This window comes from Aptenodytes patagonicus, chromosome 2 (genome assembly GCF_965638725.1).
Source record: "Aptenodytes patagonicus chromosome 2, bAptPat1.pri.cur, whole genome shotgun sequence".
NCBI lineage: Eukaryota > Metazoa > Chordata > Aves > Sphenisciformes > Spheniscidae > Aptenodytes > Aptenodytes patagonicus.
In genome coordinates this window covers 121,606,906-121,633,669 of record NC_134950.1, presented here as the reverse complement: position 1 = coordinate 121,633,669, position 26,764 = coordinate 121,606,906, and the positions used below count along the sequence as shown (strand labels likewise).

At 39.8% G+C, this 26,764-nt stretch overlaps 1 protein-coding gene across 9 annotated transcripts in view; it reads left to right on the top strand.

Annotated features, from left to right (window-relative positions):
* Positions 1-26,764, top strand: part of TRAK1 (trafficking kinesin protein 1) — a 143,093-nt gene that overhangs the window by 50,812 nt on the left and 65,517 nt on the right. For all 9 annotated transcript variants that reach the window (XM_076331006.1, XM_076331010.1, XM_076331011.1 and 6 more), the window contains exon 3: positions 17,036-17,230. Coding sequence is in view for 2 of the 9 variants with exons in the window: in XM_076331003.1 (XP_076187118.1) it covers positions 17,036-17,230 (195 nt within the window). In the remaining 7 variants the exon portion in view is untranslated. The remainder of the gene's footprint in view (positions 1-17,035; positions 17,231-26,764) is intronic.

The following is a 26,764-nucleotide window of genomic DNA, read 5'->3' as shown; positions in this document are numbered from 1 at the left end:
GGGAGAAACAGTATATAACATCATGTTTTGACTCTACCTCTTTTTGCTTTTCAAAGCTATTCCATTGTTGTCAAATTAGTTCTGGAACTATAAAAGTTAATGTATAAGGAGAAGCTTCTTCTGCATGGTCATATGAAAGGTTAAATGCATTTTTATCATAGAGTTCATACAAATAAATGGACTGTGTTTAAGTGTAGTATTTTAAGTAGAATTAGATTTTTAGTGATGTGGTCAGCTGACCCAATTTTTTTGTGTTTGAATAATCACTGTAACTCAGTTTAGTCATGGATATGGCCATGAAATGACAGGCAGTTTCCATTGCAAATGCATGGTTTGTTGGCTGAGCTGTGAGGTTTCTTTTAGCTTAAAGTGACCTTGTCAGTTCCAAGGTCTTTTGGGAATGTTTGAGGAGTCAGCTGAGTTTTCAGGAGGGACAAATGAGAGGGCTGAGAAAAATAGAAATAAGACTGGAGTCCTTCTAATTGACTGCCAGATACCTTTATCCTGAGTTACCTCCAGCCATTTCTAGAATTGTCTGTAGGTCAGAGAACTAGTTAATGGTGACCATCAACAGATACTTTTGTAGTATGCCTTAACTTAGCTCAGCCCAACTGCTGAGTAGTTGCTAAGGGTTGATATTCTGAAAAAAGAAAATAGAAAGAAGGAAAGAGATGCTCTGCATGTCCATCCCTATTCCCTTGAGAAGACAAGCAGCAGGATTAACACTGAAGTCACTTTCAGTCAGGTATGCTTCTACATAAAATAAATGTTTTGTTAACAGAAACTAACTCCCCATCCCTCCTCCCTTGTATTCATGGGTTTAGAGCTCATTTATAAATGGGTCACTCTTTTGACTGCCCTCAAGGTATTTGCTTGGTAGGTAGACTAGAAACTCTATACATTACATAGCTGCATTCCTGGTAGCATAACTGTTTTCCAGGCCCCTTGTAGAAGGATCTGTCTTGCAAGTTGTTCTGTTGCCTGTGTCCTGTCTCCCTTCCCCTTCCTCCCCTGTTAACAGGAAGATGTTAACTTTATGTTTTTCTGTTTCTGACTACAAGCCCAAACAATCAAATTCTTTCATGAATCAAGATGCCGTCTTGATTATGGTTCCTTGAAAGGCAAGACAAACCCTGTCTTACTTTTTTGATTTTTAAAAGTACTTTTTGTTAAATGGAGGTCAGTGCATGTCTTCCTACCTCACACTCTTTCAAGATTGATGTAGTTTCTGAATCTCTTTCTTGCTTAGTTGTCAGCAAAGTGTGGGTTACTGATTGATCCTATAATGCTTTTTTAGGAATTAGCTGTTCTGCAGCAGCAAATTTGTACTGTTTGTGACCTGGAGATAACATGGTAAGACTTGCAGTAGAAACAGTGATAAGTGTTTTTTTTTTTTTTTTTGGTTGGTTGGTTTGGGGTTTTTTGGGTTTTTTCTTTTTAAATGGATTTTTCTGAGTTTCAGCTCTTTGCTGTGCCTTTTAAATGTGTCAAAGGACATAGACTGGGAGTTAGGAACTGGTCTCATACTTCTGTAAAGTCTCTACTTTGTCAGTAATATGTGGTGGTATGCAGTGTGTACTCTTGAAACAAGCAGAAAGAGAAATACTTGCAGATGAATAAGGATTGTCAGAAGGTTTAACATGAAGACTTTGTGTAGGTCTGACTGACCTACACAATAGGTTAGCACTATTTACACTTTTAAACTATTTAGTGGGAAAGAAATTGCTCACATCAAATCTACATATACCATAATTTTTTTTCTATATGCCAAGCCTTGACTCATCCTAGAGCAGGCATGTTCAAATTCAGCAATCAGGGTAATCTATTTTCTTTTAGTCTAAGACTAACACCTAGAGTCTATTGTAAAGGTCATCTGCAAAAATTCTTGCAAATGAAGGTTTGAACACAGTTAGGAAAAAAAAAATGGGAAACTGAGTTACAGTGCTGTGTGGTGATGCTTTCTGAAATGTAACCAGCTAATGATAATGTAATTGGAGTTGACTCTGACATAACTTAAGCCTAAGAACAAATTATATGATGTGCACGTTTTGCTGTTTAACTTTCAAGACCAGCATTGGTGCTCAAAGAATTTTAAATTCTTGCGGCTTGCTTCCCCCCCCCGCCCCTTACGTTTGCTGGCAGTAGAGAGGCACTTCGTCATTCTGTCAGCAGCACCATCTTTCCTGCCTGGGACCTGAGAGCAGATGTAATGTAGCTGAGGGTGCATTGCATATTCTGATTGTGCTAAGCATGTTTTCTTGGATACAGGATTGGCTTAAACATTTCCTGTCCCCAAACCACCCCAGAATTGTGCTTGTGCAGATTTCTGTGGGAGTGCAACTGGAGGTATTTTAGGCAACTGGTCTGGATAGAATCCCTTCCCCGCTTTTGTGGCAGAGGGGAGATGTGGGTTACTTGTTAGCTAGGTCACACCTCTTACCAGTTCTACTGTGTGACCTGAAAGCAGTTATGTTGGCATAACCGAGGGAATGAGCACTGCAGGGGTGGGCCTGGGTGTCAAAAAACAGTGAGTTGAAAAGTTTTTTTTTAAGCCACTGTTACCTCTGAGTGGGGGACAGCACCCTAAAAGACTTCTTCTTTCCCACTGAATCTGATAGTAAAGCGATCCAAAACTCATAATTGCTATAACTGAAGTGTTATGCCTGTGCAAGTAGATGCTTCTGAATCTGTGCTAATTTGAGCATAGAAGGGCAAATCAAATAGGACAATTGTTCCATTTAAGAAAAAAAAGTGTTTGTGAATGTTTTAAGAGTTGTTATAAAAAAACATGTTACTGGTGGAGCATGTATTTTCTAAACACTAGTAGTATTAAACTTGAAAATGGATTCAGTAGCTGCTGTAGTAGATTTTTTTTTTTTGTAATTATTACTTCATTTTTGGTTTTGTTAGCAAGATTTAAGAGAAAAGTTCGATGTGGCCTGACTTACAGAGTTTCTACTGCCATCACTTGTGGAGCTCCTACAGGTAAAAGGGCAGAAGGAGACTCAAATCGTGAGGTTGGTGGATAGTGGGGCAGCACTGTATGATGTGGAAGTGGTACTCGGCTACTACATGTGTGAGGCACGTATCTTGTCCCAGTTTTTTTTCCTTTGAACTTTTCTTTTTCTTGCTGCTACCATTCATCTGAGGGCGTAAAGATAGGAGCACGGATGTAGCACCATCTAGTGTTCCGTTTGCTAGAAAGGGAATCAAAGTGCTTTTAAAGGTGTCTGTGTCTTTCCTGTAATTGCAGTGCAGACCTGGACACCAGACTACCTCCAGTCAGGTGTTGATGGAAACAGCAACTGGGGTTGGGGGCTTCCTTCTCTGTCTAACACCCCCTCTCCCATTTTTTGTAAAGCAGGAAGGGCTGTAATCTTGACATGATAAAGCAGAATATCACCAAGTTGCTCAATAGTCCCAATTTTGTGAATTATAAAAGCCTCTTAGTCTGCCTTTTTTCCTTGTCCATCAGCTGCTGTCAGACAAATCCTGTTGTTCTGGAAATGGAGAGTACAGTGGGGGTGGAAATCTGAAATACTACTGGAATATAGATTTACTCTTGTGACAGATGTCTGGCTGCCAGAGTGGTTTTGTGGGGGATTTTTTGTTTGTTGTTTTTTTTTTTTCTTTGTTTCTCTTAAAATATGCATAACACAGTAAGTTAACTTTCATTCTGCTTTCTCATGTCTGAAGACTTGCTATTTGCAAAGATTTTGGCATGATATACTCTGTAATTCAAGAGCTAACTGATTAATATGCCATGTAGGTTTCCTTCATCCTTCCCTGAAAAAGGAGAGAATGAATGGGCTATGATTTAACTTGCCTAGCTCCTTCATGAGTTTGCACGATTAATTTGTTCATTATACTAAGTATTCTTTCTGAATGCATGTAGGAGTGTGTTCTCTGGCTATCGTGTTCTGGGCAATTTCCTGAGGGTTCTTGGGAAATTCTTTGTGGTGATAACCTGTTCTGTGTCTTACTTGTTTGTAATTACAGAAGTCTTTTTTTTTTTTTTTTTTTTTTTTTTTTTTTTTTTTTTTTAATTTTAAATAAAGTTACATCACTGTATGGGTCAGACCATGAAAGCCCTTTTTCTCTCAGCTGGGAGGTATCTCTGAGAAGAGTTGGTATTGTTTGACCTTGCAGGTAGTGTAACTTCTACCTTGCTGTACTGACTGCAATGATGGGTAGTCATAACATCCAGAGAAACCGACTTTTTCTTGCTCTCAAGCCTCATGCAATCTCCAAGCAACAAAGACATTTGGGTGCAGAAAGTTTTCTTTGGATTTTCGTCCTGCCTCTATCCTTATGCAGGCTTTAATTATGTTCTCATATGAAACAGAGCTTCTGTTCTCTTCCATCAAATGTTACCACTCTTCATGGCAACCTCAGCCAATTTTGATGACTGACTGATCCTACAGATAACCAGTGTAATTCTGACCATTTTTCCTGTAGTCACTTCATTTTAAAGGGCATGCCTAGGGCCTACAGAATTTCCATTCCAGTTCCCTCACGCCCCCCATCCAAAGCTGCATGTTTTTGTTTGAAAGGCTGGATTTCTATTCTTTCTGTTCTGAGTCTGACAAAGCATGACTGCCCCAAGATAACTCCTTAAGGATTTTGGTAATACAGGTTGTTACTAGAATGCTTTACTCCTGTTATGCGGGAGATGGGAAAATACCGAATCTGTGTCTGTCTTGTTTTGGGTGCGTGAGATACCACCAGACCATGCGTGCTTGGTATTCTGAGAATATTGAACAGAGTGCTCTGGTTGTGCTTGGTACCTGTTACAGGCTGGGTGGTTGTCCTTTAAGCATTAAATGGTTACAAAAGTATTAATAAAATAGTAACAGTTTTGAATTGCTTCCCTCTATTTGAACCTGAGTTCTACTGTGGTTACCTTTCTCTTTTAGTGGTTGTTCCCTGCACAGCATAAACTTGCTCTAGCACTTCCTTCTTTTTCGGTTCCTGTTTTGGGGTACTTCCATGTTTTTCTCAGTTTTGTCAATATGAGAGAAGAGATGTAAGATACTGCTTGGTGGAGCTGGAACTCAAATGAAGAACATAAGAGATGCTCTCCTGGCTCAGACCAGGACCTGAGTTGACTCAGGACTCTGTTTCTGACTCCAGCAACTGCAGACGCTGGGTCTGGAAAGCATGTGCGCAGCCACTCTCAGTAGTTTATTCTCAGCATAAGTATCCCCATCATGCAGAACTGTTGTACTAGGGATATATAAGTCCCTGCCTAGTTCTTTTAGTGTCTACTTAGTGTTGGACCTTGTCTGTGACTTTGTCTGAAATCTTTCTGAATCTGATAATTGTGTTACCCTGCAAGTTCATGTTTTTTACTGGCTGTGTGCAGTGGTACTTACACCAGTCTCCCACTGGTTTCTGCCAGTATTGTTTTTCTAGTTATGCAGGATTTGGTGAATATCAGTTCTTCATTCCCCTTATGATTTCATCTTCATGATTTTGAAAAACCTCCCATCATTTTCACACCCCAGCCTTCTCCTGTCCTAGCTTTCTTAGTCTCTCCTTTAAAACTTTGAGAATGCGGGCTCTTACCTCAGTCCATTTACTTTGCTATTGCTGTCACCAGTCTCATCCCATAAGCTTGATCTAATTATGGTCTCTTTTCGCTCTTCTTTCCTGCCACTTCCTATAAGCAGCTACTGCTAAATTCTGGGCACTCTTTCTTTCTCTAAAGCATGCCAGAAATGCTGGTCCTATTAACATGAGATAGCTTCCTCAGCATGACTGGAACTATTCTATGAGTCTGACTTTAGTTCTGTCTAGCATACTCTAATAAAATGATCTTATTCTCTATGCATGCTACATCATTGCCTCTGTTTGAATTTTCTGGCTGGCTTTTGGTGGATTCTCAGTCAACTTCACACAGCTTCTCCTTCCCACTCCCCTCTCCCCCCCCCGCCCCCCGCTTCCCATCAGTTGTTTTCCAGCTCTTACACTTTGCCAATAATTTAGTGTTTTTCCTGATTCCTCTTCTGTCACAGGTTGTTATGCTACCTCTTAGTCTGTATCCCTGGCATACTTTTTTTTCTTTCAAGGATTATCTTTTTGTGCTTTGGTGGGGTTTGTTTGTTTTTCCCCCAAGCAGAATTCTGCTGCTACTGCTATGCTCCTTATCCAGCCCTCTTGCTTGCTTATACTCCTCTTCTTAGTATGATACACAGTTTTTAGTGTAAACTGTCAATTCTAGAGTCACTGTGAAAGCAACTGCAGAAATTACTGAAGTCCAGTGTGACATTTTTTCAATTTGTTTCTACATTTCCCTTGTTTTGGGAAGCAATCGCCATTCCTAAATGTCTACTTTATTTGGGGTGGGCAAGCGCAAGAGCGGTAAGTATTCATCAGTATTCTGGGTTTGTCCTTTGGAGGAGGAACTCCTGAAGGCAAGTGCATGGTGGAATTTTTGGGGGTTATTTTTTTGTTTTGTATTTTTTGTTTTCCTGTTGCGGTGCACTTGAGTAGTACTGGAAGACTAAAAAGCTACGTTTGGTTATTGATGTATTTAAATATGTGAAAATACTTTTATTCCATAATTTACCTCCATAACATGCTAACTGAGTGCAGCTTTACCTTTCTCCCTTAATGTATGTGTATGTGTCCATCATGAAACAACAAATTTTCCATTTAAAGTCAACATCTGTAAAGAGCAAGCTACATAAGAATTAATTCTTATGTTTTGCTTGTGACTCTAAAGCTTCGTTGATAGCCATTGTTTAGGGGCTGGCACATTTTGTAGCTGGGCTGAACAACAAGAAAAAGCAGGACAATTGCTTTTCAGGGTTTTCCATACTCGGTGATTTATCAATGATTTTTTGAGACATTCTCAGTCTGTCTTGGCAGCTGGAAAATCCTAATGGTTAATGAATGTGTTTATTCTTACTGCTGCTGAACAGTGTGTTGCCAGCATGCAGTTGATACATGAATAGCTTTTGTTCTTGCTCTAAAAGAATAGCCATGGTGGTGGAGTTTCCTTTTATTTTCTATTTCATGTAAAAATAAGTGCATGAATATGGCTGCATTTACCTACAGGGAGAGACATTTCCATATGGAAGCAAAATTCATTTAAATTTATGGCATAATGTACAGTAGGGACCTAATAGTTTAACGGCCTTTCATCACCAAGATCTGTCTCAGCTTTTTATACCCAGCAGGAACGTGTGTGTAGGATGAAACCAAAGCAAGGAGACTTTAACCTAATAAATAATGATGTTCCTCATATTGGAACTGCAGTTTCTAGCGCTTTTATCTTTGTTAGCTTTGACATTCCCAACTTTGTCCCAATATTTATTTGATGTGTTTGGCTAAGCCAAGTTTTCTCCCAGCTTACTTCTTCAATACACTTTCAATTGCCAAATTTAAGTAGAATTTCCTACCAAGGAACGTACCATGCTGGAAATACTAGTGCTTTACATACCCCAAAATGCGGGTGTAGGCTGAGCCTAGTGACCTACATGAGAAGACAGTTCCATGGCTTGTCCACTCCACAGACAGGCTTGGCCAGTGCCTGGTGTGGCAGAACTGAAGGAACAGCATTTTTTCTTCCACTTCAGCTGGCAGCCTGGTCAATGTAATGATTTTTCCTGCACAACATTATTCTTTTGGGTAATACTGAATAATCTGATCCTTCATACCAATTCTCCTTTGTGATTATGTACCCTTGCACAAATCCTTTAAAACTTTTGGGGAGAAGGGACTTTTTCTTTTCCAATGATGAAGCTGGGTTTGTTCAGGGGGAAGGAGGTGAGAGAGGGGAGAAAAAGCAAATTCTTGAAGTCTTTCTCCTTTCTAGTCCTATCCTTGTTCTTACAAGTGCATGTTTGTATGAATTAAAATATGAAATGGCAGATAACTGAAGTGACATAGGGTATTATATAGAGAAGATGATGAGAATCCTGTTTGGGTGCTTCATTCTTCTCCACGGGCTGGACTTCTCATCCAGAATTCCTTTTCTGAGATTCAGTGTGCCCACTTGGCTACCATAAATACTGCCTGCCTTTCCCGTCGTGCCCCACCTAACAAGGTGGGAAGTCCAGTTGAGATCTATGTGTGCAAGAGAGAAAGTGCTGTGGGCGGTACTGAGTTACAGGTCAGCTGAAGCCTTGCTGTGGCAGCCCAGAATGGGAATACCTGAGGTTGGCATGGGGTCTTTTATTTTCCCATGGAAGACTGGATTTTGTGCAGTATTTTCCACGCTTAGAGGCAGAAGAACCACTGCTTAACCAACTTTGGTTAAAGGTGTGGCAGGACTTGCAATTCCAAAATCCTGTCATGCCAGTCAAGTTACAGAAGCTGCCATGGCTGTTTGAGGAGTCTGAGTTTTAAAGGTGTAAGACAGCTATCTTATTGAAGAGCTTTTCTTCCAGCAGTTTGATTTTGCAGCCAGCAATGAGACTTCTGATGTGTAGGATGCTAAGGCCATCTTTCCCTTTGGGCAAGTCAGTGAGTTGGGAGGACAGTGAATTTTCTTTTTATTAGAAGTAATTTTCTTTGCCATAGAAGCGAATCACACACTTAACATTAAAACACATGTATCATGTATACAGTCCTGAGTTCAGCAGTAGTACTTGTAAGACTTCAGTATAATTAGCCACATTCTGGGCATCCTAGAACTGAAATTGAATAGGAATATGGTGAGTTCTGGGGTTTTGCCTATTACAGGTGTATGTGCAGAGTAATTGTTAAATAATATTCAGGAAATACTTGTAATTCTGGACCCCAGTTAATGCCTGTTTCAGTGTGGGCCTATAGAGTTCAAATAATGGATGACTACAGGCTATGTTTCCCTCTTCAGTAGACTAGCTAGCAGCCTAATTGCAGGGTTGACATTTTGTATCTACCCTTTTGCTTTTCATTTTTATGTAGATCTGCTCACAACAGTAATGACTGGTTCATTCCATTCCATGATTGTCTAAATGGACAGAAAGCATTGGGAAAATGAGGCTATTGGGCTGCTTCAAGCAGCCAGGAAATATCTACTGGAAAAGCATTTAGAGAAAGACCATCTTTCTTGCTTCCGTCCTTGGAATATGATTAGGATTTAGGTTTGTGGTCTGCTGAGAAAGAAGAATCCTAATGTAGTCATGGCCTCTTTAATGTAGTCATGGCCTCTTGGCTGATTGTCAAGCTAGATTAGGTGACTTTTCTCAGAAGGAGTTTCCAGAATTTTCTTAGCCTAATGGAATGGGATGACTTTTCACATTATGGAGTTGCATATTTCTTCACCCTTTTAAAAATGGGGGGGGGATGCTGAATACATTGAGAATTTTAAACAGGGCACTTCCTACTTAAATGGTAGAAAATGTAATGCTCTCTTGTGTGAAGGTACACATACTATAGCATTTTATCTGGTTTTACATACAGAGATATAAAATTTGCCAAGTTCTTACTGATCCTTGGCTTCCAAGAAGGGACACAGACTTTCAGTTTGTGTTCTCTGTGTATATGCATCTCATGAAGCAAAAATAGCAGTCAAGATTCACTAGTACTTAGCATGAGATAGTCTCAAGTTGATGAACTGTTAATTTCTTGCATTACATGTGGCTGGACTTCAGTCTCCTTGCGGTAGCTCTGTCCTCCAGAGAACTTTCCTTTTACTTAACTAGTAGGGAGCCAGCACTAGAATTGACCCTTTTCAGGTATTGCATGCTTTTTAGAAAAATAATTTGCTATTTATTGACCAGCCATTTGCAAAGAGTTTTTAAGTTTCTCTGTTTTAAATTCTAGCGAGCTAAGTATCAAGGGGAAGTGTAGTGTGTGTGTGGAAATGGGGCAGGACTGAAAACTAGGGAGAGGAATAGGAAGCTCCATATTAGACTGAAGAAGTCTTCCTGCTTTCTCCAGGGAGTTTCCTTGTTTCTCTCATCTTATTTTTCTTCCTGTGCTCTTACCTACTTCCCTTTCCCCAACTGCCTCAAAAGGTTGTGACAAGTTATGAGTTTTTAAATCTGTTGTGGGAAATGAAAGAATTTGCCTGCAAGTGACTACTGAGGCCTTCTTTATTTGTCCTTTTTTTCTTTTTCCTTTTTTTTGTCCTTTTTCCTTTTTTTCGTCCTTTTTCTTTTTCCTTTTTTTTTGTCCTTTTCCAAATTTTTTAAGAAGAGGAGGGTATTTAGACTGCCCCTTTCTGGCTGTGGGCTGAGTACCAGCTGCTGGGTGGTGATGCAGTGGAGTCCCCTGGGAGACGTTTGGTGTGGGTGGGTGATACAACCTGATGACCAAAGCTTGTGTTTTGAAAGTTGCCAAGCAGCCCAGCACTTCCCCAAGGTCACAAGAGGGCAGTTGTTCTGCTGGATGCACCGTTTCTGCACAGCAATTGTTTCTCTTTTCTTGCAGGAGGCACTTAAGGTAGCACAGCTGCTTTGAGCTGTTGACAAAGTGTTGGCCTCCGTCAGAACCACAAGTCTGGAACATGGTACCCTGGGAATGATACAGTCTCTGGGTAGTTTTCTTATGGTCTTCCTTGTCTTGACTTGTGTGTTCTGGCCTGTCCCCTCTTGAGCACAACCCCGACCCTAGCGTGATTCATGGCAGGGTTGGGTTTATGAGGAATTGTTTTGCTCCATTTACAGCAATGGGCTGTAAATGAGGAACTGGCTGACAAAATGTCATTTGTGGTTTAGGAGTTCGGGTAATAAGGCACTTCTTAACGCCAGGTGGCAGTACCTACTGCCAGCAGGTTCTGTAGAGACCTGGAAGTCCTTTTAACCTTGAAAGGGGAGCCTCTGCTTGAAAACAAACCAATAAAACCATAAAGATTGAGGATGGTTTGGATCAGAGTTCAGACAGACCAAAACTAAATATTTTAAGTTCCATGCAATGACTGTACTGATAAGCTGTGTTGTACTGTGTTTCTAAAAACTCCTGCAGATACCAGGCTTTGAGATTTGTAGAGCTTGTTTTCTCTGTGTTTTGTGTATGTTTTTGGGGTTTTTTTTGTTTGTTGCCCTCGCCCTCCCCCTTGCCCTTGTCCCTTCTCGTTGTTTTAGGTTCTTTTCTCTGAATTTATCACTACTTTTTATGTGAAGTTGATACTGAAATGGAATAGGTGCTCCTTCTTTATCAGTCAAGCTAGGTTTCATTTCTACAGTAAGACATGGCTATTCAGTCATAGCTGTAAACAGGTGAAACCCAAAAGCGTGGTAGGGAATGGAGTTTGACAGGTGAGCTGCTTTAGGTGACCATGTTGTTTGGAATGAGATCTTCAAATCTGTCTACGTGTGGTTCATGTTGAAGTCAGTTCAACTGAGGTTGAATTGCTTGGTCATGAGGTGCTGGCACAGTTCCTCCTTTCCAAATAACACTGACAGCTAAATACATGTTTAACACTGTATGGGAAGTGACCTAATGTGTTACATGGCTGCAACATCCTGCCTGAGTGCAGGATGAAAATGGCAGCAGGTGACAGCAGCCTGCACAATGCCTTACGGTCTGGGTGATGTTATGTGCACAGAGGGGGAGTGGCAGTCCTTGAGGTGTTGTGCCCCTTCAATACAGTCAGCTCCTGTTGTTTTAGACCTCTCACTCCATTTTCTGTTTGATCAACTGCCTTGCTCACTTGTCAGCAGAGGAGGTGTGTAAGTGTACATCCCAAAATAACCAAGTGTACTCTTATCCTCACTTGGTTGCCCTAAAAATTATGCCTCTTTCTTCCCCAGATGATTTACAAAAAAAAAAAGCCACCCTCAATTCAATCTCCACAAAGAGAAGTTAACTCACTGTGCTTTTTAAATGGATAGAGGTATTGGCTAGAAGAGAGGAAACAGCTGTAATAGTCAAAGGTATCCAGATCAGCAAGTCTAATAAAAATTCCTCTAAGGAAATGTAAACAAGCTGAAACAACCAGTGAACCTTTAGTGGCTATCTTAAGTTGGGAGGGAGGTGATGGAGAGGTTTAAGATGCTCAGAGAAGGGGAAATATGCCAGTCAGTCAAATGCCAGTGTATGCTAAGATATGGAACAAGCTAGTAAGTAATCCATTACTAATTATCCAAGAGGTAGTGAAGTAGGAAGAAAAAAATGCAGAAGAGAGCTCAATGGGAGTTCTGTCCAGTTTTGCATCTTCTTGAAAGAGTGGATTAGAAACGGAAGCAACAAAATCATCAGAGAAAAAAAAAAACCTGTCAGAAAGAATTTGGTTTAATCTCATTTAGAAAACATACAGAGGAATAATGTCAAAAACTCCTGTAAAGCAGACTGAGGAACTTTATCTTCTGAGGAATAGGGCATGGAGGAATATATTTTGCACCAAAAAGAAGTGAGGGTGTTTGTACATGTGCCACATTTAAGCTATGAAGATAACAAAGCACTGGAATGCATTACTTGCAAAAATAATATGGAATAGAATTAACAAATTTTCTTTGTTTATATATAACTATTTCTAGAAAGTGCTGAAACCTGCAGACTTATACAGTAAGCAAGAGCCTTAGAAAATCTTTCTTAACTCTTTTCTTTCAAAAGCAGAACCTGGAATGACCCACACTTTAGTAAGAATCATGAGTTCATAATTCATTTAGCTATTTAAGTTTTTGTAATTTGCTTGTAGAAGTTTCTGTTTGCCAAGGATGTCCAGAAAACTGCAAGTTTAAAATTGCTTAGACAAAACCCAAAATCTGTAACAGAGCAACTTATGAGGATATAATTCAACTGTATTTTGTTGTACCATTTTTATTAATGATCAATTAATTGTCTTAGGCTTACGGTGTTATATTTAACTCAGTAAAATGAAGGTACCATTTAGGATAAGAGGAAGTGCAACGGTTTTATGCCTGCTGGACTTCGGTTAACTTAATCATAAAACATAAATGATGTCTCGGCTATTCTGAGTAGAGAACTTATTTAACTTACGTTATCTTTTCAGTTGAATCAGAAATATTAATTAAAAACTATCTGGAAGCACAGTCAAGGTCTTCTATAAAATGTAACTGGTGTTTCAGGATGGGGGATGGCGTTAGTCTGCGTACCTTCTCGTAACAAGTGCCTGTACCTCAGAAAAAGGAGGGGAGGAAAAGTGAAGGGGAAGACTGTGTAATTGTAGCACTGAGAATATTGCTCTGATTTAAATGGTGAACTAATGTTTAGTCATACACAAGTGTAATTACAGTGTCCTGTTTTTCTAAATAGGCAGTTACATCAGAGCCTGCCTCTATTTCCTGCTGGTGTACAGGTTTTAAAATCGCAGTAGAAGTTAATGACAATAGCATCGTAATAAGTTGCCTTTCCAGTTACTCATTAATATCTTTTCCAGTTGTTAGGCCTTTTGAATTGTTCAGAAACACTCAAGATTTGTTATATGACAGAGTAGAAAAATTGTCTTGGTTGACTTGTATTCCACTATAATCCTTACTTATTTACTGTCTGTCCTTCATGTTCTGGTGGATTTCTTTTCCGCAATAAAACTGTACAGGTTTCTTTTGTGTGTGTGCATGTGTGGGCTTTGGGGTTTTTGTGGGTTTGGTTTTTTTTTTTCCTCCTAAGTTTTATTGGTAACTTCTTCTGCATTCAATTTTCTGCTACTTTTTATGACACAGCAAACCATTTTACTTCTCTGCACAAAATTATTTGCCTGAAACTTTCTCTTTTCATCTATAAAGTCAGTCCATTTCTTTTGAAATACTAATTAAAAGCAGAAAGACACTAAAGGTTTGAATTTTTCAAACATTTTTATTTCCTTGTTCCCAAGAAGACCACCTCAGTCAGGCTGTGTAGACTCTTACATTCTTCACAAGAGACAAACTAACATTTCAGCAAAAAAAAAAACCAAATGAAAAGAAAACCCCAACAAAAAAACGAACCCCATATTCTTGACAGTGAGAGCAATTAGGTAATCCAAAGATATATATCTATATCTATATATTTAAAGATATGTAGATATAGATATATAAAAAATCTTTATGTGTATGCATGTACACACACACACACATCTTTGAATGTTTAGTTGACATCAACAGGTGTTTTTTAGAAGATCAGCTGGCTTTTCTGAACTCAGATGGTTGCAGGCACCAAGATGGATGTTGTCCGCAATTAAAAAGGTAGCCAGGGGAAAAAAAAGTTTTGTAGTTACAGGTTAGCTCTCAGCTTTGGAAACATGGTGTCCTGGTTTTGGCTGGGATAGAGTTAATTTCCTTCCTAGTAGCTGGTACAGTGCTGTGTTTTGGATTTAGGATGAGAACAATGTTGATAACACACTGATGTTTTAGTTGTTGCTAGGTAGTGCTTACACTAGTCAAGGACTTTTCAGCTTCCCATGCTCTACCAACTGAGAAGGCTGGAGGTGCACAAGAAGCTGGGAGGGGGCACAGCCAGGACAGCTGACCCAAACTGGCCAAAGGGACATTCCATACCATGTGACGTCATGCTCAGTACACAAACTGAGGGAAAGCTGGCCGGGGGGGCCGCTGCTCGGGGACTGGCTGAGCATCGGTCGGTGGGTGGTGAGCAATTTGCATTGCGCATCACTTGCTTTGTATATTCTTATTCTTACTATTATTATTATGATTTTATTTTATTTCAATTATTAAACTGTTTTTATCTCAACCCACGAGTTTTCTCACTTTTACTCTTCCAATTCTCTCCCTCATCCTACTGGGGGGAGGGGAGTGAGCGAGCGGCTGTGTGGTGCTCAGTTGCCGACTGAGGTTAAACTATGACATATGGGAAACAGGTCTTGTTTTGTTTCTCTGTGTAAGTTAGTAGTCCTCCAAGAGGGCTGCAAGGACCTCTTAAAATGATGTGTGCAGGCTGACTCTCGCATTGCACGGAGCTCCATAAAAATAGCTTTGCTACACATGTGGGTACCTAATCCTACTAACTTTTGCACATCCACTTCTGCAGTGAGGTTTGGAGAACATTTATGTATGTACAACAGTTAGCAGAACAACCTGGAAGAAAGCAGAGGAGAATACCTCCTGGTAGATAGCAGACTCCTTGAACCATAAGGTACAACGCAACTTTCCCAAGTGGATTTTAGTTTTAATCAATAGAATCCTGTAATGGATATAGGCAGGAGATTAATAGTATGAGTTCATCTTTGTATCCTCTGCCCTGTTGTCTGGTAAAATAGTAACTCTCTTGCCGTCTTTAGTGCTTGGGGTGATGCTTATGACACTGCAATTTCTGGATTAGAAAGATATAAAAAAAAAATTGATGGTCTATAGAAAAGTATGTATTACTTCCCCATGCTCCCCTCCCCTGACAGAGGTTAATTCCACTAGCTTGCAGTGAGATTGCACATCTGCATCAGTCCTGCAATAATGAGTTTATCTCTTATGAAAATAGGTGTCTCTGTCAGGGAGCAGCAAGCACAGGGCTGCCTTACAGCCCTGCTGGCAGCTGAGTGTGACCACAGGATGGGGAGGGCCGGATCCTTGTTGAGAGCCCAGTCCCTTTTGTTCCTGAGCAGGGCAAAGGTGCTGGTAGTAATGGTTAAAATTGACTCTCCAGTGATCATCAGACAAATACCGGGTACTGAGCGGGTCTGTAGCCAATCCAGGAATCACAGGCAATGAGTCAGTATCAGCAGAGGACAGAGCTGGGCACAGACCTACCTTATAGCACTGCACAGGGGAGGACAGGGGCCCTGGGTTTAAATGGGGCTCCCAGGCCACTGGGCAGAGGGTGCTGAGTGGGGTCCCTGATGAGCCTGGTCAGGGCAATTAAGGCCTGTGGGTGCACTCAGGGCCTTGACAATCTTCGCTATTTACTGTGGAGTGAGTCTTAGCAAAAGTTGCAAGGGTAAAGATGGAGCTGCATTGCACAGCATGTGAGCGGCCTTCCTTAGCGCTTGCTCTTCCAAAATAGGTTTAGATACCTTTTTCTTATTTGGGGCGTGGGGTGGGCTGTGGTGTTCTTTTCTTTTTGTCCTGGCATGGAAATGGGAATGCAGATTGATGTACTAAGTGTTTACAGAAAAGATAGCAGGGGTTGCTCTGTTTCTTAACAATTATTGAGCAAGACATTGTAGTTAATTTTATATGGTAATTAAAATGTATATATTTAAAATGATCATGCCTGTTTTAGGTATTCACACATACACAAAAAAAATTCTTCATTATAGAATAATATGGGTTGGAAGATACCTCTGGAGGTCGTCTGTTCTGACTTCTACTCAAAGCAGGTCTCTTAAAGTGAGTGCTCATGGCCTTGTTTAGTCAAGCTGTCAATCTTTCCAAAGATGGGAGATTTCCCAGCCTCTCTGCGCCTCTGTTCCCATTTTTGACCATCCTTATGGTAAAAAAGTTTTTATGCTGAGTCGGAATTTTCTGTGTTAAAACTTCTCAGCTCCCTCTTGTCCTAAATTTAAATCTCCAGTTTTAATTGCAGCATTTTTGCAGTTGTTGATGGCTGTTGGTATCCATTTTTAAAACTGTGCAAACTGTATATACTTGTGAACATGAGGGACTGATATCACAGAATGCAGGTCGAGATAGTGTCGAAAGGTTCCCTAAAAGTTCTTGCAGCCAACTTTACCAGTGCATCTTATGTGTGAACTGTGACACTGTTTGCTATTGCAATCCTGGATTTCTTTTTCTTGAGAAAAATCTGCCAGCAGCAAAGGCAAAAAATATAGTGGTACTGAACTGTGGTCAAAGACCAAGTTAAGGAGATACGTAAAGCTTGCAAACTAAAAATAATCTGTCAAGTAGAACATAAAAAATGTAAATTCCTGTATGTACTAATCCTTTCTCCATAGCCAGGTTTTAACTACCCTGTCTTGGTCAATGCTCACTTGTTCTCTATTGACCCCCACCTTATTCTTCAATAGATGAGTCCCTGCTTCTAGAGGTTGGGCTTTCTGTCCCTAAGAGCATGCCTTTGTATTTTCTGCTAGTAAGTATGCTATTCTGGGATCATTTGTGCTAGTCATATCTTCTAAACCGATTAGTATCTAGCTGTTTTCTACATGCAGAAAAATCTTTCTGATACCAAAACAGACATCTTTGCTAGCTTGTATGTGTAGTACTCAATTTAAAGCAACTAACAGAGATTGTCCTCTTTCTCTTACCAGATGTGTGCAATAGTACCAATCTTCCTGAAGTTGAAATCATCAGTCTACTGGAAGAGCAGCTGCCTCATTATAAGCTAAGAGCAGATACAATCTATGGTTATGACCACGACGACTGGCTTCATACACCTCTCATTTCCCCTGATGCAAATATTGACTTAACAACTGAGCAAATAGAAGAGACCTTGAAATACTTCCGTAAGTCAAAAATTCAGAAATTGTGCTGAGGAACAAATAAAATAGTGTTATTTTTGTTACCTTGTCTGAAGTGTCTGTGCAATTCTATTACAACTGTGGAAAGCAAGAGAACTGTTTGTGATTTATTGCTTTGGTCTTCAAGTTTGTGCTAGATAGCAAACAAAGGAAACATTTAATCAAAAACAGCAGTTGCATTTGTAATCTGTGCATACACCTCTCCACATTGTCAAATATTGGTGAAACTGAAATACTTCTTTTTGTTTGTGATCTCTCTGGCAAGAGACTGAAATTTCTGTACTTTTACAATCTAGAAAGCTTAGACCTGTTTCAATATTTGCTTTTTTTGAACACGTTCTCTGACACATTGTACTGTTGTTTGATGACACTGTGTGCCAGCATCACAACATGACATTAAATAATTTTTCTGCAGCTTACACTTCTAGGAAGGACTGGTGAAGAACCAAACTCTGAGCGTTTGGTTGAGATGGTTTGTCGCTTTGTTCTTTCTTTTGTTCATATTCATCCTATTGGACAAAAAGGTACCTTTTGTGCCTGGAGGGACAGCATGTAGTGTTGTGACCTTCTTGGGGTTTTTTTTTTTTCTTTTTTTCTTTGGGTTTTTTTTTCTTTTTTTTTTTTTCTTTTGTTTGAGCCTGTAGATGCTTTTATCATAGTGAATGGATTCATGTCTCTCTGGGTTCTTCCACTGTGGGTATTGACTTAGCTGTGCAAGTAGAGAAGACTTCTGTGATTCATCCCCTAGTTGCTGATTTATTGAGTAATGTATGATTAAATGATTCTTCCTTTTTTTCCCCCTCCATGGTTTCACGTGAAGGTGCAATTTTGTTGCACTTCTGCATGTGTTGCATGTTTAAATAGCCTGCAGAGTATCAAGCCAATAGGTTATATACTAAAGCTGTAGTAGTTAAGACTTACATAGTAGTGGATTTACATAGATTATAGTAGTAGATAGATGTAGGTAGGCTTACTGAGGCACTGTGGAGCTCAGAAGGGATGAGTTACAGGGCTCAACACAAACCTTTGCAAAGGTGGGTTCATTGCATTTTGAAGCACCTGGAGAATTCACTTTGTAGGGAGCAAGGTTGGTAAAGAAAAGCAGTAAGACTATGAAGAACTGAGTTTCTGACTGTAATGCTTCAACAAAAGGCATTAAGTATTTTAGTAAATAGCTTACATATGCTCTCCACCTCCCCCAGTCAGACAAAAACAGTGGGAAGGGGGAAAGGTGAGCTGAAGCTGATCTATGGAATCAGTTGTACTACAATTCCTTGTTTTGTATCAGTCCATTAGTGTTGTTATAATGGTGGCAGAAGTTGGCTTAAAGAAATGTTTTGAAATGTCAGGTTTCCCAAGTCTTTAGTAACCGGATTAGTCCTGTCTCATGAATAAGATTGTCTATGTGGGTGGACTGTTACAATAATCATGGGAAAGATGTTTTGCTAGTGGGGCAAGGAAGGCAAAAATCCACCTGGAAGCATCCTAACTCTCCCAGCGGAGATGCTGGTGGGGCATGTCACTTGCAATAGTGCATGACTGTTGGGGATGGATACAAAATGAAGCTATGTACAACAGAGGAATCAAGATAGCAGTAGCTGCCTGTAACTGTGAGTACTTAAACAATTTTTATCCAGCTTTTAGCTTACAAGGATAATAACTGCAACTTTACCATGTTGCTGTGATTGAAGATTTCATGCAATCAACTGGCTTTAATGAAAAAACTTTGAGTGTAGTTCCTGCCACAACATGTTTTCTGCTTTCATTGAGAAATAACTGCTTAAAGAAGAGGAACCGAACAAGGAGAACTTCCATAAATAAAAGTTTTTATTCCTTACTGTTTATATACAGACACTTGTGTATAGATAGTAGTTTAAGAATTTTAAGCAAATCTGGATTGAGCCTTAGACTGATACCCTGGAAACTGAGATCTCTGACTTCACCCTTGTTCAGTTATTGTGAACAAGTCGTATAATGCATCTATACATGAGAGTGCAAGAACATAAAACTTTGGCATGTTTGGAAATTATGGCATTGATTGTAAACTTTGGTTTATGGAAAAATTAACTATCAAAACAAAAAATATTATTTTAAGTAAGTTCGCAGAAAAGTCCCATGAATTGTACCATCATCACTTTGGAGAGTGTTTTCCAGGGTGTGGCTGCTTGCACAATGATTCGTTTTCAGCGCTGCAATTAAGGCACTCCTTCTGTACCTGTTTAGTTTGTTTTAAAAACCTTGACGAGGGGGTGAGCAAATACTGTAACTTGTCTATTGGAAAGTTTTAGTATAATCTTTCAAATTTCCGCTATTTTCAAAACAGTATCCTTGTGGTCTAAGAATTCTACAGATGTAGTTAAATTTAATAAATAACAAAAATGAAATTTCATTATCTCTCAAAGTTTTCCTTAACTGAAGGAAGAATTCATCAATTTTTCTGCAACAGAAAAGGATTCATTGCAAAATAAATACTTTTATCAGAATTACGAGGCGCTACACATACAGATTGTTGCTTTACCTTCTTCAAGCTTCTTAGAGACATGCAAAGATAATTAAAATAAAATTAATATTAAAACTTGAGCTACTGCAGATTATTTTTAGGTGTGAAATTAAGTCTTTTGATTGCTTATGGTTCCTGGTGTGTTGTAGTGTTGATCAGCTTCGAAACTAGGGTGTAACAGGGAGGGAGGGATATGTTGTGGCTTTATTCAGGAAATGTTCACACACTGAGAAACACTGGACAACAAGAGGGATGTTTGTGTATATTTTAATACATGTAAATATTGTGCATTATTAATATATGTAAGTATGTCTTTTGTAAGGCTTTCTGTTGTTTAGGGAGAGAGCTTATCAGGAAGAGCAACATTTTATAACCTTTAACCACACCAGTTAAAGCATAACTACTTAGGCTGGAAATAGTCTGAATGGTAACCCAATAGTGGCAGTCTTGCACTGTAACTCATTGTTTTAATGATGTTCAGGTACCTACTGTGAACAACTGGAATTAGGGAAAGGGAACGCATCTGGTTTTCCACTGGTTATAATTGCATTCCCACCCCTCCCATCTGAGGGCAGTGGAGGTTGATTTTGGTAATTGAGAGCAGCTTTTTTCCTTCCTTCTGCTGGAGGTTTTGAACACATTCATGGCCAGTTACCATGCTCAGTGACTCTTTAACCTCTGTCTTGATTGTAATCCATATCTCCAGCTCTGTCCCGACTCATTTTGTAAGTTTTAAACAAGATAGATGTCTGAACCTTTGAACCTCAGTACTGGATTACTTAAAAATATTTTGAGGCCCACAGAAGTAGGAAAGTGAGGTGTTCTAAATATATATATATATATATATAAAAAAAAATAGTGTGTGTGTGTATATGCATATATAGTATTGATGTGTAAATATATGTGTATCGATGTACAGTTGGATTTGTAGTTATCCTTTTGAAAGAACTTTAAAATATGATGACCAAATTTTAAATCTCTACTCAAAATGAAAATAATTCCTCAAATGCATTTTTTTAAGTCTTGTAAAGTGCCCTGAAGTTGATGAAAAAATGTGGCTATCTTAAGCCTAGTAAGTAAACTGATTCTGAAAATAAATGCCTTTTAAACTGTACTATCGTCTTCATTTGTTCCCACTTTAGAATGGCAACATGAAAGGGAGAAAGCTTGTTTGTCAAAAAGGTTATGTGAAAAGTTCTAATTGATTTGCAACCCCAAACCAAAATTTTAAGCTGCACTCAGAAAACAGTGGTCCAATTCTCCATGGACTATCTCTCTCTGAGCACTGTACTTCTGAAGAATTTATTTGCTGTTTAAAATGTCATTTGTATATGAATTATAGTACATGATTTCTGTGTTAGGCACATGCACTTACATGTTCACATATACCCATTGCGATTTTATAATTCGTTCTCATTATCTATCTAGTATTCTCCTGCTTGTTAATAGGGAACTTGTGATACTGCATGCCTATTTGTGATTTTTTAGTTTCTGAATAATACATTTATATTTAATAAGAGAGGCTCTGTGGTGGTTTGGATAGATTCAGCAGTCTCTAGCTTGAGTTCATCTGTGTTTGCGTTTGCTCCCAGGAGAGAATCCATGAGAAATATTACTTCCAGGAGGAATTCAGCATATAAGGTAACTGGCAGCTGCACTGAAATGATGGGAGTTTTCTGAAGAGCTGATGGGTGTTTGGAGTGGTGTAATATCAAGCTTTTAAAGTATACAGATGCATTTTCATTCAGTTAAAAAGTAGATTAGTAGCTATTAATGCTCATGCATACTTGTTTTACTGTGACTGAACAGGTACTGTTTCAGGGGGCAGTGAGGGCTGTGTTTCCTTTTTACCATAGGAAGCGTATCACAAGGGAACACTTGAATTTAGGAAAACAGTCAATCATTTTTGAGTGAAAAGATAAATTATCTTCTCTGGATTGCAAAATGAAAAGAGTGTAAATGCTTTTAATAGGGCCACTTTCTTAATGGATATCTCCATTTTGGTTCCTGATTTTTTTTGTTGATTGCTTCTTTAGGTCTTCTTGGGTTAGTACATCCATCTTTAATAGAGCATAATGACATATTAGACCCTACAGTAAAGGATGCATGGAGTACAACTGTTCTCAAAAGTAACTTGATATTCACAAAATGCCATCTATACTTGTATTCTATTATTTCTCCTTAAAATACAAAAACAAGCATTGAACATGTCCTAGAAGTTAAGCACAAGTGTGGATGGAGGAAGAGAGAGCTTCAATGCAAAGATAGAGCAGGGAAGCTGTGGTCTGGGAAGGTTTTCAGTAAAATGAAGTATCTTCTGCAGCTTGGGTATAATGAGAAACTAGAAATTAAACTTGTTTGATTACTGAGTTCCAGACTAGCAAGACTTGTCATATAAAAGTTTATACGGGGCAAGTATTTATGCTACACTCATTTCTTGGATGCCTGAGTGCTGTATGCCAGTGATGTGCACTTTAATACTGACTCTTTTCTGGTTCTCCAGTCTACTGAACTTGTTCTGCTTAATCTTCTAACTGTGTGTAGTGGTTACAACTGAATCAAGATATGACCTATTAGAATCAAAAAGCAATGAGATTTCTGAGGGGTGTGGATGTGTGTGTGCATATGGCGATTTCAGTAATTACTGAAAACCTAGGGTCTCTGTTGAGCACATCTCTGTTCTCTGTCAGTAAACCAAATTTACAAACTAGTTTTTCTTAGTATTCAGATGTGGTTTTGCTTACTAGTACTGTTCTTGTAGGCTTATATAAATGTTGTGTAAGTTGTAATACAAGATAAATCAAGGATAAAAATGCTACAGAACTATAAAATGAGCTAAAGTAACTTCTCCAATGCCACCTTCAGATTTCTTAAATTCATTGTGATACTTGATTTCACATGATTAAAATATCATCCATGTAAAATATTTTAATCATGCAAAATGTTTACTTCTGAAAAAACTGATTGTTGCTTTCTTGGTATTTTGCAATAACAAGGACTGTTCTTCTATCATTGTTATTAGAATCTTGGGTACCTCCCTACTCTTTTCACTGTGGAAGGCAAACTTTATTTAAGTAAAAGTGTCTCTCAAACACTGCAACCTTATCATGCTGAGGCTAGTAATGTTCTGCCATTTCCAGCAAGGTTTTATACTGCCTAAACTCCTTTTAATAGAATGGAGGATGTGCCTCGCAAGATATCACAACAGGAGTGGTGGTCTTGCCTAGTGTAAATTGAGTCAATTTCTTTGTAGTGGGGAAGAAAACTATGTACCAAGGGAATGTTTGGATCCTTTGCTTAAATCTACCTCCACAACCTACATCAAAACTTTTAGGCAAAATACTGATTGCAGTTGGCTACTTCATTCCTATGGGATTCCTCTTATACAACTCACTGGTTTTGACTGGAATTCAGATGACTTGAAACCAAGAGTTAGGCCTGGAATTTTAAAATCTAGCTTTTGACTGTTAATAGTATTCTGTTAAGCTTCATAAGGCTTGCACACTGAATGTGTGCATTGTTGTCATTGTAACTCTTCTATATGAACATGTGAGATTTGAAATCTGAGTGATTAAGCAAGAAGGGCATTTGATTTCTGAATGACTTGGAAAAATGTCCTTGCAGTTTTTGGACTACATGCTGAGACTGATGCTAGTTTATAACAGGCTGGTGGAAATGTGATGAGTTCCCCTCTGTGTTGAGCCATACAGGGTGAGAGTCAACAGTGGTCCTTAGCTGTACTGCTGTGGCTTGTTAGAGCAGATTTTTCTGCCTTCCCGTGGCTTTTTGTTTTTGAGATCCTCAATCCAATCCACAACCACAAAGGCTGTCAGTCATAGAATCTGCTGGGCAGCTTCACTCAAGAGTATGGACACAAGGCTACTTAGCCCTCCTTCTGAATTAATTTTTGAAGATATTGGCAGAAAGATGAATATTTACATATCCAAGCATTTTAAATTATTAGCAACTGGGGGACACACACACACTCTTAAGCTATAACCCGGGGTAGGTGATGTAAAGAATTAGTTCTTACAATTTAGTTGGCAATTGGGAAATGGAGTCTTCACACTTGGATGAAGATACACTATTTAGTTCCTCCCAAAAAGTATTAGGGCTGCAGCTGTTCTTCTGTATTCCAAAACTGCAAAGCACATCTTTGTCATTATTTTCTTCATATGCTTCAGACAGAAGACTGAGCCAGTCCCTACCAAGTTAACAAAATAAAACTCATCTGACCCTAAAACATAATCAAATAAATCAAATGTCATCTCACCAGTCTCATTAAACTTGTGAGACAGTGTGTCTTTTAAGCCAGTCTAAAATGTGCTGCATGAATGTATGATACAGCAAAGTGACGTTCCATCTCCCTGCCCCCAGATTAGGGAACGTCAAGCACCCTTTTAGCTGGTGGCTAGGGAGAGGTCTATATAAGAGCCAGGCCTAGAGCACAGCTCTCTGAGCGCAGCTGCCAGAAGCATTGAACAGACACAGCACTTTGCACGAGAGACTGGGTTCTGCCTTGGGAGCTTTAAGGGGACAGGGCCCAGGATCACCTGGGGACTCCTGGGAACCCTCTGAGAAACTTGAGGGTGTCTGCTGCTGCCAGGTAAGGGCAAGGTAGGGGGAGCCACAGGGTTGTGGGCCCAAGGAATCTCTAGTGACTTCTGAGAAGCTGTCAGCTGCCCTTGACACAAGGGTGCTTGGAGCCTTTGTTGCAGCTGCTGCTGATTAGGGATGATCAAGCACCTTTTTAGCTGGTGCTTGGGAGACCCCTATGTAACAGCCAGGTCTGGAGCACAGCTCCTAGAGACAGCCAACAGATGCAGCAGTTGTGTGGAAGGGTGCAAAGAAGGGGTCCTCATCTGAGTTCAGAACAGCCTAAAACTTCAGACGTGGTGGTGATGTGCCACAGGATGCATTCCTTGGTTTTGGAGCACGTGTCCCTGCCAGGGCAGAGACTTTAACCCAGACAGAGCTTCAGATGGTGGATGCAGCCCTGCAAGTCCCAGGCTGCCGGGAGTGCCTGGGGTCTCTCCCTGAGATAGGGAGAGATGGTCGTCTTTTATGCAGGAGGTTTGCTGCTGTTGAAGAGCTGTCACCAAGTAGAGAAGATAAGAGAGGAAGTCAGCAGGCTGTGTAGCATCCTCAGGGAGGATGAGAGACAAACAGGATCCAGGAGGAGTGTCTGAGACACCAGAGGAGTGTGCTCCCATTCAAAGGGACCTTGACAGGCTAGAGAGATGAGTCAAGAGCCTTGTGCAATTCAACAGAGGGAAGTACAAAGTCCTGCATCTGTGGGGGAACAGCCACATGCACCAGTACATGCTGGGGTCCGAACGGCTGGAAGGCAGCCTTGCAGAAAAGGACCTGGGGGGTCCTGGTGGACACCAAGTTGGGCATGAGCCAGCAACGTGCCCCTCCTGCAAAGAAGGCTAATGGTATCCTGGGCTGTATTAGGAGCAGGGTTGCCAGCAGGTCAAGGGAGGTGATCCTTCTGCTCTACTTGGCACTGGTGAGGCCACACCTGGAGTGCTGTGTCCAGTTACGGGCTACCTGATTCTATATTCCTTCAGTGTAGTGCAACTTGCATTCCTTTCCTCTCCCAGGAAGCTGCAATCATGACTGTCAGTGAGTTTATTCCTTCCTTGTTAGAAAAACAGGTCATAACCATGCTATGTAATATTTTTGTCTATCCAGTCAAGCATGACGTTAAGCTCAACTTCATTTTACAAATGTTCTTGCTGTTTCCAGGAAAAATATAACCATAAAAACCCAGAGATTGTCGTTTACCTTATTTCCAGGTGGTGAACAGTTTACAAAATCTCACTCTTTAAAGGTTTACTCTTCTTCATTTCTTTATGCTGGATAGGGGTGTATTGTCTTAAATGTCCAGCCCTTGCTACCATGGTCTCACTTACAGTATTTAAGTATGCCCAGTGATACCTTAATTAAACTATGCAGCTAGTTTTGCAGGTAGGTTGCTGAAGACCACATCAATTTTGATTTTATACAAATGCAAATATAGTACTCTCCAGTAATAATTTGGGGGAAGGGAGAAATAATCCTTTCATGTGGGAAAACAGGTTTTTGTCCTTAAGTAATTTAATTTCATCTGTCTGCCCCTGTCGCACGTTAAATCATTTTGTTTCAGTGGGAGAACGGTTAGGCTCTTCTCTGCGTCAGTCTTTTGTCTGTACCAGGTGAGGTCAGTGTGCCCTTACAGAGTTCAGAAGGGACCAGCTCTGTCCCATCTGTAGGAAGTACCTGTACCATTTTGAAGCCCTGAACAGTAATCGCATTTTGATGAAGTGGAGTCAATCAAATCTGAAGCACCCATTTTTCTAAATACCAATTCTGAAAGCTGCTGATACAATGCTGTCACTGCTCTGGTTCCCCTCTTTTCAGGTTAAGCAAGCTGCAGTGACTTCTTGCTAAGCAAAATACTACACTGGAAGAGACCTCTGTCCTAAGTTGCAGAGTTGTTTGCTCTTACTACATGTGCAGTCACAGGATGACTCCTGTTCAGTGTTCTTTTAGAAGGTGAAACACCAGTAACTCTTCACTTCAGTAAATGAGATCTCAATTTAGAAATAACGGTATGCCAGCCTGTCCTTGAAAATCGGTTGGACTCTTAAATATGCTTTCTTTCCTTTTTAATGCTCTTTAATAACTTTCTTTTTTTTTAAAGTCAGTTAAAAAAAGTCAGTTTGCAAAGTAAGTATTGTGGCAATGCCTGACTATTAACCACATGCATTGCATAGTGGTGGACTGTACAGCTGCTCTGATAAAAAGGACTCCAGACGATGTTAATGGGGTGGGCAACTTTATCCTGAGTGGTGGCGACTGTGTTGGAGACTGTAGAAAATAATGAAAGGAAATGGTGTTTAATTATCTGCACATCCTCACGTGATGCTGTAGCCAAGAGAAGAAATGTGACCCAGAGTTCATCAAATGGGAGGTAATACACTGTTGCAGCTGCCATGGAAATACTCCATCCAGCTCCGGTGTTCTGTTTCAAA